This window comes from Chanodichthys erythropterus, chromosome 23 (genome assembly GCF_024489055.1).
Source record: "Chanodichthys erythropterus isolate Z2021 chromosome 23, ASM2448905v1, whole genome shotgun sequence".
Taxonomy (NCBI): Eukaryota; Metazoa; Chordata; class Actinopteri; order Cypriniformes; family Xenocyprididae; genus Chanodichthys; species Chanodichthys erythropterus.
In genome coordinates this window covers 3,857,660-3,877,858 of record NC_090243.1, presented here as the reverse complement: position 1 = coordinate 3,877,858, position 20,199 = coordinate 3,857,660, and the positions used below count along the sequence as shown (strand labels likewise).

Genomic DNA, 20,199 nt, shown 5'->3' with positions numbered 1-20,199 from the left:
TGATATTCAACAGCTTGGTCTTTATTGCGCTATTTGGGCCAAGCAGTAGCCTAAATATGGGACTATATTCTGGAAATAAGTTTAAAAAAAAAAAAAAAAAGTATTTATAAGTGACTTTACATACAAAACAAGTCAAAGGACCAAGTGGATTATATTGTGGAAACATGGCAACATTGCATAGTAGCTCTAATCCGATACAAATACCGTTGCAAACTAAAGGTGGTCTGTGAGCCGTGATTGACACTACTTTCATCCAATCACAGTCGCTGTAGTAAAGTCTAAGCGGCGAGCGCAGTAAAATATCCCAAGAGAACACCAATACCCATTCTCGATACGTTGAGAGGGCGTGTCTGAAGAGCGGAACTATCCAATCACCTCTCGATAGTGCGCCTGCAGTGCTCAGAATCCCCGCCCACGGCTTCCATTTCTGTTCTGGAACACACGAGCCCTCGCGAAGAATACACATTTGCTTTTCTGAATTTGTCTTCTAATGTAAATAGAGTAGTAAGTACGACATATTGACTAAGTGAACCCTATTTATATTTGGATAAATAGTGTTGGGGTTTTTGTTTTTCGCTGAAGGACACGTTTGAGCTCCAGAAGAAGCGAGGCGGGCTTTTATTCCCCATTTTAACTTTAGTGAGCGGCGTTTTCCGCCGTTTTTTTATTCCCTCCCCTGCCCCTCTCTCTTGCTCCCCCCTGCGAGAGTCGCGGCCTGTAGTTTAGCCACGAGGCGCGTCGGACCACCGGGAATCAGGAGATGGCGGAGTTTGGTAACGGACTGGCAGATGAGTCTCTGCTGGACTCAGACCCGGGTCACTCAGAACTTGAAGACCCAGGCGCCGGCGATGAAGAACCTGGATTAGACGAGGGAGAGGCCGCTATTGAAGATCCGGTAAGTGAAGGACGTATTATACCCGCTTTAACAACTAATTTCGTTTTTTTGTAAAAGTTTCCATCCTAATTTCCTCTCTAACCTCACATTTTTAAAAAATCGTTACTGTAAAGCAAATAATCATGTCAACGCGAAACCGGTTTTGCCAAGTCGGTTTGTCCGCCATTGTGGCTCACGCAGTGCAGTAGAATTAGTGAGTGACATGCGTGCTGCTGGCCGCCATGTTGGCGCAACATTGGTCTGGGTTCCTCTGCGCCAGATCTGTAGACCTAGCGGGGGGAAAAAATCTTCATCGCAAAAATGCGCGACGGGAGATGTAAGAGACAGGGGCGAGGGTAGGACAGGCCGCCATTAGCCGCAGCAGTGTGGGTCCATCCGCAAAGAAGCAGACGGCTCACGGTAAACACGCCTCTTTTCTGATCAGTAATATTTGTGGCGTGAAAAAGTAAGTCGCGTTGGTAATTGCGTGCGAGTGTTTTTGGCCTCTGCTATGGAATAAATCTTTATGCGACGTGTGTGACATGTTAAAAAGGCGTGAGAGGCTTTTATTTTCAGATTTTGCATCGAATTGCTAACATTAAGGAAAACTGCAGAGTTATCGTTGGGCAGAACGCTGTATGTCATGCACATCTGCATCGCCGTGATCCTTTTATTCGATGTACTTTAGAGATTAAATGCCGCTCGTGATGTATTGCATAATTTGTTGGTGGTTTTTGTGTGTGTGATGGAGATGGGGCATTAGGGCTGGGCTGGTGCATTTCTCTCCATGCACATTAACGTTATTGGAACTGGAGTAGGTCATGCATTTGAATGCTGAATGCATGTCTACTTTATTTCATCATGCAATGATGCTCTATTTATGGGTCGTATTTAATCATTGGTTACTTTATAATATGCTGCTGTTTGTGTATCCTAATCGGTTATTGATGTTAGATCGTATCATGCAAAATCTTGTTTTAACTGCGTAAAAGGGGCCATCACATGCATGCTGTGTTACTTTAGAAGCAATCCAAAGCGACTCCCACTGCCCTGCAATGCAGCACTGCTGAAACTTGTGTGCGTGCGTGTGAATACACACCAAAAGTGTGTTCTCTCGCGCACAACAATGCATGCACGGATGGCATCATGTTTAGGGCGTCTTGCTGACTGGACAGTAAATGGTTTGAAAGCGCTCAGTGCATAATCACGTGTGTAAAAGTGCATGTGCATGCTGTCTCCATGATATCTGGTGAGAATGAATGAATGAATGATTGTGACAAAATGATACATGATACTGATGCAGATATAGATCAGGCACACTAAAATCACATACTCGTATAACAGGATCTAGTTATGCAAAATATGTAATAACAATTTCCTTAAATGTCTAATATTTTGTGTTTTTTGGGTAAGATCTATATATGAATGTTCATTTGCCTTTTCAGGAGCTGGAGGCAATTAAAGCCCGGGTGAGAGAGATGGAGGAGGAGGCAGAGAAACTGAAGGAGCTACAGAACGAGGTGGAGAAACAGATGAATCTCAGTCCTCCACCTGGTAAGTGAGACTGAATGAATGAGGGAGGGAGAACGGGCAAGTCTTGGGAAGATTGAGTTAAAGGGAGCACTGCAGAACAGACAGTGCTGATGAATAAGACCGCATTAGGAGAAGAAGAATAACTAGCACTGGAGGTCAATAGAGATATGACTAGAAACAGAGCGAAACCTAGATTTCAGAGGCGAAGCTCTGCAGTAACCTTGCAGACAATGTGGTTTCTATGATAAATCCTGGGTTTTGGAGTTGTGTGGAAATAGTGTTTTCTCTTTGCAGCTGGCCCTGTCATTATGTCCATTGAAGAGAAGATGGAAGCCGATGGGAGATCTATTTACGTTGGAAATGTATGGGCAATTATTCTCATACCTACATGGTTATAAGCTGTATTCATATAATTCATTGCAATTTGGTAATGCTTTCTGAGGTATGCTTGATGTTAGAAGTGGTTATGATTAGATTTTGTCTGTTGTAGGTGGATTATGGTGCGACGGCAGAGGAGTTGGAGGCGCACTTCCACGGATGTGGGTCCGTAAACAGAGTCACCATCTTGTGTGACAAGTTTACAGGACACCCCAAAGGGTAATTCATGCATTCTCGCCCGTTTCTCTTTCCTATCTATGGCATTCGTCTTTTTTTGGGCGTCTCATTTTCTTGTTCTCTTGTGCAGCGTATGCTCCACTGTAGGATTAGAGAGGGCATTGATGCATCACCTTAACCCACAAACTGAACAGCAGCCTCTGAAATAATGAACAAATCGAGAATTTGAGGCATATTGGCTGTGATACTAGTAAAGAAGTATTGTTTAATAAAAATTAGTTAGATTAAGCACAAATTATTAATTTAAGCATTTTTTTCCTCTTCAGATTTTAGGCATATATAATATATATATATATAAAAAAAATATATATAATTATAAAATATATATAATTATAAAATGTGATTTATGCCACAGCTGCCCTAAATTAACAGTATTGGTGATTAGGGATGTGCGCAACGACTAATTTCATAACCGTTTAAACAGAAATTCTGCAACCAACTAGTCTAACCCTGCCCCCCTAATAGCTTATTATAAACAGATTACCTCAAATAAAAGTTAGTCCACATAAGTCAGCACGTTAAGGTATTGTTGTTCATTACCTCGGCAACCACTTGCGTGTCCTGGTTTGAGCGCGCTTCTTGTGTATGAACATTATCTGTACACATGACAGGTGGCAAAAATCGCAAGAAAAACTAGGTGTACTGACAACTACATTATTTAACTGTATTTACTTCGTTAGGATGTTGAATAGCAACTGCTCAAATGTCAAGTAAGTTTCATTCATGCTTCTCCTTTAATCCGATAAATTTCATATCGTATTGCCCCTCATAGCCGGTAGTATAACAAGCCTAAGCAAGCTTAATTGTCATACTAGTTTTATATGACATTGAAGAAAACGGGAAAGTTGTGTAGGCAAGGCTTTCAAAATAGCCTACTCCCTCACCTTGCTCATCTTCTGATCGGACATATCTCTGAACCCTGATGCGAGCGCCACAGAGAAAACCAACGCATGCAAAATGGTAAAATGGTAAATGATTTTGTTTGCCGCTGCAGATACACTTTTTTCAAAATAATATATTAATTTCAATATGTAACATTAACATGAAGGTAATTTAAACGTAGCCTATATAGAGCAAATATAGAGCAAAACATTGAATGTGCAAAAAAAATTGTGTAAACGACTAGCAGCAGCAGTATCGTTTAATTGACTGGTCTGCTAATCTCGCACTTCCCTATTGGTGATTACCAAAATAATTTATGTTTCTGTAATGGTTAATCCACACCAGTATGTGTAAGCTCTTTAGTCGCAGTAGTGTTTCTAATGCTAAAATATAATTGTTGCAATATAATGGATTCGAAGATAGATATCACAAAAGTTTTAATCAAAAGCAAGTCTTTGGGTAAAACTAAACTATTTGGGAGTCAATAACAACAGAGACTGTGGGAAAGTACATAAAAACAATGGCAGCAAAAATGCAAGCTGTTATCAAGGCCAAAGGAGATATATATATATTTGTTTATTATGTGTGAATAAAGACTATTTAGTTTCAGTTATGAATCATATAAATGACAAAATATTTAGTTTTAAAATGTTTTTGACAGAATCCTCAAATGTTTGGGTTTTCTCTTTAAGACAGGTGGTCTAATAAATGTTAACCTGTCTATACAAAGCTAAACTATATATATAGTTTAGCTTTGTGTAACTATATGTATATATATAACGGCTGTTTATTTTTGTGCATGGCCACTCAGGTATCTGTAGGAACATTGCAGTAATAATTATGGCCTTTTATGTGGTGCAGTTTTATGCTATTTATATGTGGAATTGAGACTGTGAGTTGTGAGATTCTTTAGCTTTGTGCTATTCTGGTGCACAGTATTTTCAAGCTGTTCCCATTAATAATTTGCCAGGCCATTGCATGGGGTAACATTTGATGCAATGCTTTAATCACAGCTACTTTGAACACCGTTTTCTGTCATCTTAATAAATCTTTTACAGTATGCTTGCTTGGTTTCTGATACATGAATCCATGTATATATTTGTGTTGAACAATAAATAATTCATAGCAGATTCAGTATATGCTTTGCTGCTCTTTTTAATTGACCTTGACTGCCCTTATGATCATTTGCTCTCATCACGTTTCAGGTTTGCATATATAGAGTTTGCAGACAAGGAGTCTGTTAGGACAGCCATGGCACTGGATGAGTCCTTATTCAGAGGAAGGCAGATTAAGGTGAGATGAGGCATAACATAACAAATTGTCTTGACAAGTTCAAAAGTTAATGTTAAACTGAGTTGAGTTTTAATAATAGAAATTACTTGTCTAGAAATCCAGAAGATATGCTTTATAAAGCACTGACAAAGCACTGCTCATTTTGTGTATCTCCCTCATCTAACACACCTGATTCAACTCATTAGCTCATTAGTTGAGACTGCAAGACCTGAAATTGGCTATTTGTCAGATAAGGGAGACATACAAAATGTGCAGTGCTGTGGGTCCTCCAGGACAGGTTTGAAAACCCCTGCCCTATACCATATTTTACTATATTTTAGAATTTCTTGGAGTCTTGAAATTTTAAACTTAAATTTCCTAACTGTTCCAGGTTGGGGCCAAGAGAACAAATCGTCCTGGCATCAGCACCACAGACCGCGGTTTCCCTCGGGCCCGCTTCCGCTCACGGGGAGGAAACTTCTCGTCCCGGGCGCGCTACTACAGTGGCTACACACCTCCCAGAGGCAGAGGACGGGCCTTCAGGTGAGCTCCATGCCAACCTGCATGTTTGACAGTGACTGACACACAGGCTCCATCCTGACAGAGAGTGCTGCTGTGAAAGTGTGTGCGCATCGGGTGGGGGATGATCTAAAATAAGTGTTTCTAAATGTTCATGCTTAATATTTATTATTTATTTTATTTATTTTTTTATTTATTTTATTTATTCATTTATTTAGGGATAATTCACCCAAAAATGGAAATGATCCCATAATTCACTCAAGCTATTCTAAGTTAATATTACTATCTTCTTTCAGACGAACACAACTGGAGTTATATTATAAAATATCCTGGCTCTTCAAAGCTTTATAATGGTAGTAAATGGTGCTTCTTGTTTTGAAGTAAACGTTTTAACTATTCCTTATAAAAGATATCCACATGGCACCGGGGGTTAATAAAGGCCTTCTGAAGCAAAGCGATGGGTTTTTGTAAGAAAAATATCTGTATTTAAATCTTTTATAAACTAAAATAACTAGCTTCCGGCAGACAGCCTATGCAAATCAATTTATGCCAAAACAGTAACCCCTGACCTGAGGCATGACGTAATGATGAACATGGAAGCGCAGAGGATAGAGCAAAACAAAATAAAACAGTCATGAATGAGAAGTCTAAAGAGAATTTTTTAAGAGAAATGTCAGAGGATTTCAATATAAGAGAAGAGGAACTTCTGGAACTTGCTTAATGTTTTCCTGAGTTTGTTGCACAGCCCTGTTTTGTTTAAACCGGGAGAGGCATCTAAAATTATGATACTCCTACATCTTATGTCATACATCACATCAGGGGTTACTAGGATCCTATACACCTAGGATGGCTTGAGGGTGAGTAAATCATGGAATAATTTTTGGGTGAACTATCGCTTTAATCTCGTCTTGTAATATAAACATTTCAGGAACAATTACTAATAGAAAAAAACATATCAAAAGATTGTTTTTTTTGTTTGTTTGTTTGTTTTTTTACATGACATTTCCTAAAATCCATAAACTTTTCTGATTTTCTTTCTTTTTTTTTTTTTTTTCTTGTTACCTTTTAAAGCATTCTGTGCTAGTTTGTAATTGTATAGAAATCTGTCTTCTGTATGTATGCATGCTCCTGTTTAATGCCTCTGGGTGTGAGGAGAGAAGGAAATGCACTGCTCTCTTTTGTAGTCTGCACTCTCTGTACAAATCCCTGTGTGTCGTCATGTTAAAAGGAAAACTGAGGAAGAATTACAGAAACCATTAAAAACACACATCGTTATCATCTCGGTCCATTTTTCTCCTGCAGTGTAAGATTCTGAGCATGGAATGATCCTTCGCTTTCCAGTGTGAAGATCATTTCTGCGTTGTGCTTAAAAACGGTTAGATATCAACATAGTGAATTTTCAAAAAAGCCTGTGGTCCTGTCTCGGCAGGCACCTCGCTAGGTTTCAGGACTAAACCCAAATCCTGTTAGGCCCTCTGGACAGATTTAGCACTCTATTGCCTGGTTTCACAGAGAAGGCTTAAGCCTAGTCCCAGATTAAAATACATGTTTGAGCTGTCTTAACTGAAAGCAACTTGCTCTGGCATATCTTAAAATATGTCAGTCCCATTGTTTCTTTTTTTCTCAAGAAGCACACCAGTGATGTTTTTTTTTTTTTTTTCGTCTTCTTTTTCTAAGGCACGTTTTAAAAAGCTACTTAAATGTTTCAATTTAGCTAGGGGCATTTTCAAATCTGTAGATCATATGTTTTGTTCCGAAACAGAGGCTTAATTTGTTGTAATAAAGTTGTATTTCGTTCTTGGTTTGGTTCGCTTTCATAAGGCAACATTGCAAAGCCTACCAAAATGTGTTTATGCAAGTCACATGTGAGTAAAACTGTCCTCTTAAGGGTCAGAGTTTCCTCTGCGTCATCCATCAAGATGATTAACAAATTCACTCCACAAGTTTTTTTGTGGCTTATTTGTAACTGTCGACACACGCAAACACTATATGAATATATCCGTCATTCCCGGCATAATTATAGCAGGAAGCAAGGCTTTGTCGGGACTGCATTCTTGCACGAGAAGAGTAATTACACAACATTTTAAGATGAAGAGGCACTCTTTGGTTTTCAACGGTGATAACTAATGTGCTCACTCACAGAATCAGACATTGCTGCTTTTTATACAATACGTTTGTCGTTATGAATTACGATACTGCTTGCTTCATTGGTCCATTGGGTCGGATTGCTTTCTGTCCTCAACTAAACCCCTCCAGAGTTTGTTTGTTATCGGGCCGAGACTACCTCGCTAAGAGCGATTGTTTTGGTGCGGATCCAAACACGATTGCCGTGTTCATATATGCCTAAATAAACAGAACTAAGCGAGAAAACGCACCAGGTTCGGAAACAAACGCTCCGAATCAGCCGGATGTGAAAGCACCCCGAGGCTTTTTCATGGCTTAATCTAAGCTCTGTCTGTGATACCAGGCCTGTATCTTTATCATTACTGTTGGCTTCAATTGTTTTGATAACCTAGTGTGATAAAGGACTTTAAATTGGAGATTTTTGGGAGCATTTGAATATTTCCTGTCTTTTAAGAACTGGTGGAGTGAAAGCATTTTATGAATCAGAATCTTGTACATTAGTTTGTTGGGAAACTCTTGTACATGCACTGTCACACTGACTTTCTTTTTTTGGGTGAAGCTGCTAGTGCCCTGTAGAGGTTTGAAGAATTTGTTTGATCCTAAACCCAAATATTTTTGATGTGAATTAGGTCACTTATGATTGTGAATTTTTATATCTTTATAATTAGCCAATGGGATCCTACAAGTTTGAGTATGTAGCTGATATCAAGCTCAGCTCTGAATAACTGAAAGGCAAGTGTTTGTTTGACCTCAGGCAAGTTTAGTTCAGAAAATCCCATTTTGGTAAATTTTCACCCCCTCGCATGAATAACAATGTGTTCACTTCCAGAATGGAGGGTTCATTCCTGCAGCCTGATATTGACTGTTTTAGAATCCAACCAATAACAGGTTTCTGTGCCACAAAGAGCGCAGGCTGTTCCTGGAGGGGGTTTTGTGTGAATGACGAGCGTCTCTGGCTGCCACTGCATTTATTGATGTATATATGTGTGTGAGTGTGTGTGTGCGCGCTTTGTGGCCCAGTCCATTTGTGGAAAGCTGTGTCGTTGACTGTAACTGTGTGTGCATGTGTCCGAGGGTTCATGTCCCCAGGATCTCTCCCTTACAGAGACCACAGGAGCCGCCCCGTTCAGAGAGAGAGAAAGAGGGAGAGCGTGTTTTCACTGCCCCCCACACTGGACACTAGACCATTTATAAAGCTTGAATATAATGCGCACACACACACATTCTGCTGTTGGATAATCTTCCTCAGCTTCCCTTTTTAAAGTAAACAACATTTACTGGATTCTTTACACATGGTTGCATTGATCGCTATTTAAATCTTGTTATCCGTAGAAGAGTGGTATACATTGCATTTCATTTTTGAATTATGTGTATACCTGTAACGTGAGTGCATAAACGTTCAGCTTGTCCTCAAACGGCCCTTTAAAATGCATATTACTGATATTACACTCATACCCCAAAAAAAGTGAATTGGTGTCCGTCTTCTTAAACCAATCACAAAAAAGAACTCACCCTCTTTTTCTCTCTCTTTTCCAGGGGCCGAGGGCGAACAACATCGTGGTACTCCCCTTACTAATACCTCCCTACCCCCCTATGAAATCCCCCTTACTATCATCCCGTATCCCTATAGAAAAGAAAAAAGACCCCTCTCAATAAAGGAAGAAAAAAAGAAGAAAAAAAAAAAAGACAAAAAAGGAAAAAAAAAAAGAAAAGAAAAAAAGAGCATCTCCTGGAAAGACAGACTGACTGGCCGCAGTGTGCGATTGTGTGTGCGCGTGGGTGTGAGGAGGTGTTGCGATCGCCCTGGTAAGGTACAATATGGCCGTCGGGGAGATTTGGTGGCATTTGTTTAAATTTGAGAAGATGATGATGTAATCTCAGGCTGCAGATGTGTCCTTTTGTCTGGCTGTGATTTTTCTCTCACCAAACAGCCCCTCTTATGTTTGCATTCAAGAAAGGCAAACAGAAAAAAAAATGTTAACTTTTTTTTTTTTTAATTATTGTACCGTGAATATGTGAACAATTTAATAGCAAGAATGTTGTTGTTTTCACAAAGTTGTGCTATTTGAGATCATATTCTCTATTATTTGTCTGTGCTCTCTGGAATCCCTTTTCCCCCCAGCGCTGTTTTCTTTCCTGTTCATCCCTCACTCGGATTACCTCCTCCACCTGTGTTATTCCGACAATGGTTTAGAGTTCGGCGTTGTTTTTTTACGTTTTACTGTTCTTGAACCATCTTCCACACCATACGACTATTGTAAGATGGCATGGCCTGAGCTCTGAGATCTTTTCTTTTGTGTTTTTAAGAGTTCTTTTTTTTTTTTTTTTTTTTTTTGTCTCATGCTGCCATATGCCATTCCCGACCATCAGTTTCTCCTTCCTCTGTTCCTGTGCTCCCCCCCCCCCTCCCCTCCCCTCTCCCTTGCTCTCTCTTTGTATATTAGACCACTTCTTGTCGTTTCAGGTTTCAGGACCAGTGGAGACTGACTACCCCTCCTCCCGTGGCCGCAGCGCCCCCTACCGTCTCGGCGGCGTCTCTGTCTCTTTCTGCTCCCGCTATGCACACTCACCCAATCCTCTCTGTGTGGGGGGGAGGGGGAGGGGGACAGGGCGACCACCGGCCCACTGCGGGAGGCATTTATTACAATAACAAGCGCTGAGCTTTATCAACATAAATATACTGAGATGCACCAGGCCCATGTTAACACATACAGACAGACACATCGCATACACCGCACACATCCACCACACAAATTTATATATCGTGAAGGCAGAGCCATGATAGAGCAATGGCTGCTTAAATTGCGAGTGAGTGAGAGAGGCAGGACCAGGAAGAGGTTGAAGGGGAGGGTTCTTCTAGGGCCTTGTCTTTCTCAGTGCACAGTGCAGTTAGGGCACGATGGAGCACTAATGCGTGGGCTACAGGTATCGGTTATTTAAGGAGGGCTTCGGAGCTTTTATTTTGGGGGGAGGGAGGGGGATTTGTGTGCAGAGGGTTTTCTCGTTTCTGTTCGTTTTCCTTTTTCGAATGGGGGAGTGGGTATGGACGAAAAGAGAAAAGATGTTTTCCTTTTTTATTTTATTTTTAACCCATGAGTCTGTAATTAGAAAAAAAATAAAAGACATTGTGTAAAAAGTACTTGAAGTGTTTGGGCCTTTCTTGGGGGTGGGGGTTCGCGACGCGTGTAATTTCTGCCCTAATAATCAACATGCCGAATTTGAGAAATATTTGTTTTCTTACTTCAGGGATCCTACACAGTTTATAAAAATATAGAATTTGAATCATTTCCAGGTCTGGGAAAGTATGGATACATTTTTGTGCTTCCAGACTATTTCCCCTAGAAAAAAAAAGCGATAAATTTGATTGATTTCATGCAAAGCTTAGTGATCATTTAGTGATGGTCAAACACAACTTAATGAATTCAAGGCACACATTTTCAATTTGCAAAACGGTTTTTCTTTATCATAAGAGGGTGTCTTTTGAACTTCATTAAATGAATGCATGTGCCACTCAAACCAGCAACAGATAAAAGAGCAAACAATCATCTATATCATACTTTGCTTTTTGGTGATCGTACAACACAAATCACATTTACACTATCAAACAGTGTCAGAGCTGAATATGTGTAGGTTATACAGCGGTTTATTGTGTAAGCGCATGTTTCGGAAAAGAACAATGAAAATATATATATATATATATATCTATGAACCACATGTAATGCTGTATGAGCCATAAATGTGGTCTGATAAATCTACAGGGAAGTTTGGAAAGTTGAGTCTGGAAATGTTCTATCTGTGCAGGGTTCCTGTTGTTTTGGAAAAATAAGCCAATATATTTTACGGAAATCTTAAAATCGCCCTTTCAAAGGGTGACCTGTAAGATGATCAGAAATCTCAAACATTCATAAAAAAGGGGGATTTATTGGTCAAAAGGTGTGGTAAGCCTGTCAATGTTTTGGCTAGACCAGTAACCGAATTTTATGCTTTTGATTGTCAAGTCACCTTAATTTGTCTAGCAATACAGATTTAAAAAGCAAAGCAGCTTTACAGTGATGCAAACAGAATTCAATTCAGCTGTAAAGCAGCTCTAAAAAGACAAGAGTAAACGGTCATTATTCAGTTGAAATGAATTCAGTGTTGATTCGGTTTAATAATTAATCTTTATCAGTTATGCAATGAGTTCAATTCATCTATAAAGCAGCTATCAATTCAATTCAAACACCTTTTTTGTCCCCAAGGGGCAATTCACAAATGGTGGATGATGTCATCCAGCTCAGTTCAGTTCTCATGCAATAGTATCAGTGCATTTAAAGTCAATATTTCAGTAACACTTTACAATAAGGTTCATTAGTTAACATTAATTAACACAAACTAATAATGAACTGCACTTCTACAGCATTTAATAATCTTTGTTAATGTTAATTTCAACATTAACTAATGCATTATTAAAATCTTGTTAACATTAGTCAATGCACTGTGAACAATAACAAACGATGAACAACTGTATTTTCGTTAACGAAGATTAGTAAATACAGTAACTGTATTGCTCATGGTTCATGTCAGTTAATACATTAACTAATGAATCTGTAAAGTGTTATCAATATTTCTGAATAATAAGTGTCCCCAACCAACTTGGGAGAAACCAGGCTCAGTCTGGGTGCCAGTTCTCTGTCCTGATGTGCAGCCTGGAATTAAACCATACCATGTTTGTTCAAGTCAGAAAGTAAACATTGGCCATAGTGTCTTGCAGTGGACTTGCCTGTTTCTCATACCAGCTTAAAGTACAATGTATTTTACCTGAATTATGTTACAGGGACCCAAACAATGTCCATGCTTTAGTTTTCTGCCATACTCCATAAACGAGTTAATACAACAACAATAAACAATGGACATGTTCTGAACAATAGCAAAAGCCAGACTATTATGCATGTTTATTTTTTCAAAAAGACTTTGACCTTTCCATACTGCACAACTCTAAACATCCTCACCATCATGAGACACACAGGTTAAAGTTCATAGCAGAATATGGTTGTCAGTCATGACTTTATTGTTTTTGTTGTTTTTTAATAGGCTGTTAAACGCAGTTTCTTAATTTTTTTGTGTTAAAGTCATTGTAGTAATTTTTTGTTTTGACTATAGACTGCACAAAATCTCATCTTAATACTTCTGAGGTTAATTAATGTCTCTGGACATTAGTGATCCATGTCATTGTATTAAGTTAAATGTCAAAAGTTTTTTTGTCTATTAAAGGATTTTTGGACAATGATTTGGCACAGAAGGCCCCAAGTGGCATGTTGTTAATAGTGTTTTTTTTTAATACTTACTGTAATCGATGGGGTTATTTAATAATTCCATGAATGAGATGTAGGCCTACATAATATCAAACATGTTTACTTTTCATTAAAACCTACCGGCTAATTGAGTGAAATCACTACATTTTGTGGTGAACTATCCCTTTAAAGCAGGAGTCTTCCCCCATCTTACCCTATGTCTTTGATAATATATCCCATTTCCTGAAATCACATGTGTTTTAGTTATACAGTACACTTCTTAGGCTTATATTGAGATCCACTGCTATTGATTTGACTGCACCAACAATATTGATTCCAGGTTTTTTTTTATTTTATTGTCATTCCATGTGCGAGTTCAGAACGAAACTAAGTACCGAAGTCCTGGTTAAAAAAAAAACAAGATAACCAATAACAAATTAAAACTCAAGTGTATAGCTAATCATGGATGAGAACTGACCTGAGCTGGACGATGACATAACGGTTTTCTGCAGAACTGCTTTATATATGAAATTATCTAATTTAATAATTGATTACCTTTGCAACAGAACCGAATCAACACTGAACAATTTCACCATTTTCTTTTAGAGCTGCTTTACAGCCAAAATGAACTCTGTTTGCATTATTGACCACCATGTTTCATCTGACTTTTCAAAAAGCAAAAGTTATATGGTACCAGCAGATTGACTTGGTCACATTTAATATAATCCTGCGATGGGACAAAAAACAGCAGATAAATGTTTTAACTCATTTACTGCAACATTGTCAAGAATTGGACATGTTTTTCCAATCAACACAATAATTGAAATATATTTAATTGAATATGAAATTATTGTAAACATATCCACCAATTTTACAAGAATGTCTTACAACTAAATACACTCAGTTATGCTAAACAAGATAATCAGATTGATACTGAGACCAACATTTTGCATTAACACAAATTACATCATAAGCTCCTCACACCTTTCAATACACGGCAACACTTTACAATAAGGTTCAATAAGGTTAGTTAAACAACTAACATGAACTAATCATGAGCAATACATTTGTTACTGTATTTACTAAACATCGTTAACGTTAATGAAAATACAGTTGTTCATTGTTTGTTCTTGTTCACAGTGTATTAATGTTAACAAGATTTTAATAATGTATTAGTAAATGTTGAAATTAACATTAACAAAGATTAATAAATGCTGTAGAAGTGCAGTTCATTATTAGTTCATGTTAACTAATGAACCTTATTGTAAAGTGTTACCCAATAAACCATTTTGTTCATGGAAGGAAAACAGAAACCGTCCCAGGCAAAGATTTATTTATAATACTGGAAAAACAATTTTGTTGAAATTCATCTTAGACTTGTTCTCCTTTGCATCATAGGTTTACTTGTGCTTCTTGAAAACTGAAAAGATAAAATATGTATTAATATGCAACACTAGAAGTGTACATTTTTAAAGTACCCGTATAACATACAAAACAAATACTTACTTTTCTTTTTTTTACTTTTCTTAACCATTTTCTTCTTTTTCTTGGGTTTTGGATGATCAATATTCTATGAAAAAAGGGGAGGGGGGAAAAACACTCAGAAATGTTTCCTAAAATGAAGGATCTGAGATTAGCGGATATGTTATAACTTACTTCCTCTCTGTCATAGATTACCACATTAAGCTTTTAAAAATGCATTACATGTCCAGTGTAATGAAATACACATCCAAGAACTGTATTTTCTCATTACAACAGCAACTGGAACTTTGAAAGATATGCAAAACTACCCATGATGCCAGTGTCCAGCTCACCTGTGCTTCTCCCCCTGTCAGAACAGTGATGTCACCGAACCGTGTGATGTTACTCAGCTGTGATGCCATTCCCATCATTCCTCTCTTTCTGAGCTTCTGCTCGCGTGTCATACTGAGACGGACCATCATGGACTCCTCATAGTTTTTCCTTTTACAAAATATTTTCCAAAAGCATTAGGAAAAAACATCAATTTACAAAACATTTAATATAATCCAAAACCTGAAACTAGATTCAAAATACCATATTATCTAGAACATCATAATTCCATAAACCTCCACATCACGTACCTGTACTGCTCCTCTCGGCTTTGCCGTTCAGTCTGGAAGTCTCTGCGGTCACTGATCTCCTCCGGAGCGTCGCTGTATTGCTGCCGGAGCTCCTGGATCACAGAGCTGCGGAGTGCCGCTCGCTTCTGTTTATTAATGCGCTCCTTCTCCCGGTCTGTTTCCGTCATGTCCCCATCTGTGTATGTATGGACAGGAGGGTTTGGGGTGAGTATTAACTGCAATTATGTCTCTACATCTGAATCCTAATGTGAACTGCTACAAAATAAAAGGACTTGCCATAATGCATTGGAGCAATTCGAGGAGGTACGTATCTCCTGCTGGCTGAAGGCTCTTTTGTTTTTCCTTCTTCACCCTCGTCATCTGAATTCTCAGATTCACTGAGCTGTGTGGAAGAAATGCAGCAATTTTAAAATCAAATTAAATATACATATACAATTTAAAAAAACAAAAAAAACAAATACTATATAAAATATAACACTTTAAATGTATATATAATTTAAAAAAAACATGAAAACAACTAATATTTTGTGAAAACAAAAGAGATTATCGACTGTCAAAAGATTTGTGAGTGACTCTGAGCACAGAAGAACTTGATCAGATTAAGGTTTATTATTAAAGTCTCTGTCAAGCAAATGAATTGTAGTAAAAGGGAAGCTATACTATATTATAGCCAGTTAAGAAGCAAACAGGTATTTGAAGCTGTTGGTGTCTCTAGAGTCCCATGAATCTCTCCATGGGGTGGCCATTCACTCTATGGAGATTCATCTGGATCACAAATCTGGACCATTTATTGTAGTACGGCATTTGTCAGTGAATAACACTATTTAAAAATGAGTCTTTTTGTATTTCTAAACCCACTGTAAATGTTTCTCTTTGTGAGCTTTGGTTAGGGGGTGGCTGAAATGCAACTTTATGGAGCATGGAGAGGTTCTGGAGACTCCAGAGACACCAGGAGCTTCAAATACCTGTTTGCTGCTTAACTGGTTTATATATGTGCTGCCCTTTTAATACAATTAATTTGTTTGACAAAAACTTTCCTTAATAAGCCTTAATCTGAGTTCTTCTATGCTCTGAGTCGCTCACAAATCTTTTGATAGTTCGATAGTCTCTATTCAGTTTTCGCAAAATATTAGTTGTTTTCATGCCTTTTGCACAACATTGCACCATTTCATGCTTTTCATCTACAGAAAGATCTTTCTTTCTCCCCATTTTGCATGAAACCTGTGAATGCTTAATAATGTGGAACAACCTCTTTGAGTAGGTTTCATATTTTACCTAAGCAGACCTGGCAAACTACTTAAACCTGTCTGAGATTGATACCAGTTATCTAAAAAGATACAAGAAATAAAACAAACACTTACTTTGAAAAACTAAAATCAATGTTTATTGTACTGAAATCTTACTGATATATCACTTGCATAATAAGTGTATATACAGTACACGTAACATTAAAGGATTAGTTCACTTTTATAAAAATTACCCCAAGCTTTACTCACTCTCAAGAAATCCTAGGTGTATATGACTTTCTTCTTTCTGATGAACACAATCAGTAGACTGGGTAAACCCAGCCGGATCTGCCGGTGATTTGATTTCGCAACTCAGTCTGGAAACCCGTACATTCATTTCTGCTGCATCTGTTACACTTTTGCGGGAACCAATCACAGACTGGCTTATCCACCTTGCTCGCTATTGGCGGGTACAGAGGTCCTTCTATGGCTCTGGGTGGGTATAACAAGACGTCTCTCGCACGACCGTCAATCCAATTCCTTTTAACCTCTCAACGATGCGAAATGACTTCTTTAGTTTAGCGAACAAATCACTTGACTGGGTGAAAATACCACTCACTTTCATGTTTTTTTGTACAACCTGCGAGAAACGCTCGATGCCATTGCTGCTTTTGCAAACCGCTGATCAATGCTACAAACTGTGTGGAGATTTCGCATTGCTCTGCAAAAATACGTCACCCGGATCGTTGATCTGATTGGTTGAATGACTATCCAATTGCGTGAATAATGCTCATTGATCACGCCTCTTGTGCAGTAAGAAATACATAGCAGACTCCCCAGACCAATGTTCAATTTTAAATTGAGCTTGGTCTGGTGATAGCCAGACAACACAGTCGGAGTTATATTAATAAATATCCTGACGCATCCAAGCCTTATAATGGCAGTGAATGGGATCAATGAGTATGAAGCTTAAGAAAGTGCCTCCATCCATAATAAATGTACTTCACATGGCTCCGGGGGGTTAACAAAGGCCTTCTAAAGTGAAGCAACATGTTTGTGTAAAAAAAAAAAAAATCCATATTTAATGAGTTATATAGTAAAATATCAAGCTTCCACCAGACCAACCTTCTGTATTCAACTTACGAAACAACGGAACTGAAGTCGCGTCAGTTAACCTTTTGCCTTAAGATGAATAGGGAACGTGTAGGACGTAGCATAAGCTTTTTGAACAGCGAGAGATTTACACTTTATTTGTAAGTTGAATACAGAAGGCAGTCTGGCGGAAGCTAGATATTTTACTTCATAACTTGTTAAATATAGATTTTTTTTGTTTGTTTACACAAACGCATCGCTTCGCTTCAGAAGGCACTTTCTTCAGCTCAGACTCGGTATTGCTCAAGCTCGGATGCGTCAGGATATTTATTCATATAACTCTGATTGTGTTCATCACAAAGAAGAAAGTCATATACACCTAGGATGTCTTGAGGGTGAGTAAAGCTTGGGGTCATTTTCATTTGAAGGTGAACTAATCCTTTAAAACTACATACTATTTAAGATATATTATATGACATGACAAGAGCTTTACCTTGCTGACCATATTCTGAGGATTAGGGCGAAAGTGTAGAGGGTCATTTTCAGCTGGAAGAAAAACCCTCATTCAAGTCAGTAAACTTGTGGTTCAACTCTTAATATGTGCAATCAATGACAAAAACATCAAAAGACTTACAGAGGCTGCCTGTCACTGCAGTCCGCACTAATTTATCAATCTGATATTTAAGCTTTTGATCTAGGGGACGCATCTTCTCCAAAACCTACACACACAAAAAACAACTCTTTAACACAGGCACAGCATTATTGTATAATGCAATATACTGATTTATAACTGATGTGACCTGATGCATACACTTTGTTCCAGAGTTGGTTTATTTATTAAAAATGTAATTTATTGCATTATCGTAATTGATTTGAAGCCAGAGCAGGCAAAATTCTACAAACTGAGAATTTGTTGTAGAGAATGAATTGATTGATCTGAGGGATTTGACAAAAATAAATGAAACACTTTGATTTGTTATATATGATTAAGGAAAATCTATTCAAAGATCAAATATTGATAGAATTAATATTAATAGAAAACTAAACTTTTTTTTTGTCATACCGTCCTTATGGTGACCAGCCTGTGGATGGCGCTGTTGTCTTTCAGACTTTCTCCCTCTGTCTTTAAACTGATTAAATGAGTGATGTCTTGCAAGTAAAATAGTAACAGATGATATCTCAAGTCCAGAAAAGACAAACCCTAGAGCGAAAAGGAAAAGACATGTTAAAAACATTTGTGTGTGTGTGTGTGTGTGTGTGTGTGTGTGTGTGTGTGTGTGTGTGTGTGTGTGTGTGTGTGTGTGTGTGAGAGAGAGAGAGAGAGAGAGATTGTGATGGTATTTTAATACCATAAAAATAGTTCTACCTTAGAAGTCTCATAAGCTTTCTCTCTGACTTTCTTTATCAGGTCCTGGACATGACTTGTTATTGAAGCAACCTGAAAATATGAAAATATATCAGTGTCAAATATAATCACATCTTCACATATCTCTATATTATATCCAATTGTGATTCTGTCCATCTAAATCAAAATATTCAGGTTCTGTGACACTACAGACCTGTTCTGTGAGACTGTTGAGGAGAAGCACGGCAGTGGGAAGGTCACTGTCAATAATTCCCTGCAAAAGACAACTACATCTGTTAACTATTCGGCAGAGAATACAGATCATAAAGGCTATCAGGTTAGCCAACGTGAATTTGACAATATCTTGTCACTTATCCGCGAAATAACACACAATTTCATGGAATTTCATTCTAAATGAAGATAAAACTATAATATACTCATTCCATTACAGTACATCTATGTATACGTTCAAATAAGAACAAAATTATTGAGTTAAAGAACAACTCACGTTTCCAACCGTGGCGGTCGCCATCTTGGATTAACCAAGTTGATACGGGTACCACGTAGGGACAAAACTCGAAGCAAGCAATTCAGGACAAAAATCGTCTTTCGACAATAGTCAACATCTTTGTTAAGACTATTTCGTGTTTCAGCGTGCTTTAATTATTATATAGACTCAGTATTGCATACAAAGGGTAAAAGGACCCTTGTTATTTCAGCCATTAAAAGTAGGCTAGCCTCACATCAAAAATACATAAAGTAGCCTAGCCTATGTAAGTATGGCATACATCAAAATATAGCCAACTAAACACATGAAAGCGTATATTACAGTAGTTTTGTTTACCATTCCTGCTAAAATTCTTAAACCAGCCAAAGGTGGTTAACTAGCCTGGCTGGTTTTAGATGGTCTGTTGGTTGTGCAGTGAGATCCAGGCAGACAAACAATGATTATGTCAGAGATCAAATTTGAATAAGGAATAAGACATTTTATAAAAATGTAGCAAATAAGTTTCAAGATAAGACAAAAAAGTAAATCTAAGCATTAATATCAAAAGTATTGCATCGGACAGATGAAGTTTGTGAAGATCAAAGTATAGAGAAAGGCCCAGAAGAAGTAGCCTAAGATATAGTAATGATAAGTCAGAATGAAGAGATGAAGCAGAAGAAGAAGCCCCAAGTCTTATGAAACTATAAGCTACATTTAATATGCTGTGCCTGTAACAGGAAGGGACTAGGGAAAGTACCTACTGAGGTTCTTTGTACTTCTCTTGCAACCATTTAATGATGCGCTCAAGACAAAAATCAGGTCTGATTAGGTCCTTAAAGCATACAGAATAACTTAAGC

At 38.0% G+C, this 20,199-nt stretch overlaps 2 protein-coding genes across 5 annotated transcripts; one reads left to right on the top strand and one right to left on the bottom strand.

Annotated features, from left to right (window-relative positions):
• Positions 1 to 417: 417 nt before the first annotated feature.
• pabpn1 (poly(A) binding protein, nuclear 1) lies at positions 418 to 10,902 on the top strand. Of its 4 annotated transcripts, none has more exons than XR_010893770.1 (8): positions 418 to 895; positions 2,320 to 2,428; positions 2,702 to 2,769; positions 2,898 to 3,004; positions 5,110 to 5,197; positions 5,568 to 5,719; positions 9,356 to 9,625; positions 10,284 to 10,418. XR_010893770.1 is itself a non-coding variant. In XM_067377866.1 (7 exons), exons 1-7 carry the CDS (start codon positions 761 to 763, stop codon positions 10,477 to 10,479), a joined length of 855 nt encoding a protein of 284 aa, XP_067233967.1. In that variant the 5' UTR covers positions 418 to 760; the 3' UTR covers positions 10,480 to 10,902. The 4 variants fall into 4 exon arrangements, 2 of the variants coding, with proteins under 2 accessions (XP_067233967.1, XP_067233968.1); XR_010893771.1 differs by having other exon boundaries at positions 9,356 to 9,630; positions 10,284 to 10,404; XM_067377866.1 differs by lacking the exon at positions 9,356 to 9,625 and having other exon boundaries at positions 10,284 to 10,902.
• A 3,505-nt stretch (positions 10,903 to 14,407) lies between these two features.
• On the bottom strand, positions 14,408 to 19,447 carry ngdn (neuroguidin, EIF4E binding protein). Its single transcript, XM_067377967.1, has 11 exons — positions 19,363 to 19,447; positions 19,069 to 19,128; positions 18,876 to 18,947; positions 18,573 to 18,710; positions 18,144 to 18,228; positions 18,003 to 18,055; positions 15,468 to 15,573; positions 15,192 to 15,366; positions 14,904 to 15,051; positions 14,596 to 14,659; positions 14,408 to 14,509 (listed from the first exon to the last, which is right to left on the bottom strand). Exons 1-11 carry the CDS (start codon positions 19,384 to 19,386, stop codon positions 14,490 to 14,492), a joined length of 945 nt encoding a protein of 314 aa, XP_067234068.1. The 5' UTR covers positions 19,387 to 19,447; the 3' UTR covers positions 14,408 to 14,489.
• Positions 19,448 to 20,199: the final 752 nt, after the last annotated feature.

Bases quoted from the DNA above. Each gene is read 5' to 3' on its own strand.
- pabpn1 (XM_067377866.1), top strand. From the start codon at position 761: ATGGCGGAGTTTGGTAACGGACTGGCAGATGAGTCTCTGCTGGACTCA. The intron at 2,429-2,701 runs GTAAGTGAGACT...TTCTCTTTGCAG, and splicing joins GAATCTCAGTCCTCCACCTG to CTGGCCCTGTCATTATGTCC. The intron at 5,720-10,283 runs GTGAGCTCCATG...TTGTCGTTTCAG, and splicing joins GGCAGAGGACGGGCCTTCAG to GTTTCAGGACCAGTGGAGAC.
- ngdn (XM_067377967.1), bottom strand. From the start codon at position 19,386: ATGGCGACCGCCACGGTTGGAAAC. The intron at 15,574-18,002 runs GTAAAGCTCTTG...TCTTCCACACAG, and splicing joins CTCAGAATATGGTCAGCAAG to CTCAGTGAATCTGAGAATTC. The intron at 14,510-14,595 runs GTAAGTATTTGT...TTATCTTTTCAG, and splicing joins GAAAAGTAAAAAAAAGAAAA to TTTTCAAGAAGCACAAGTAA.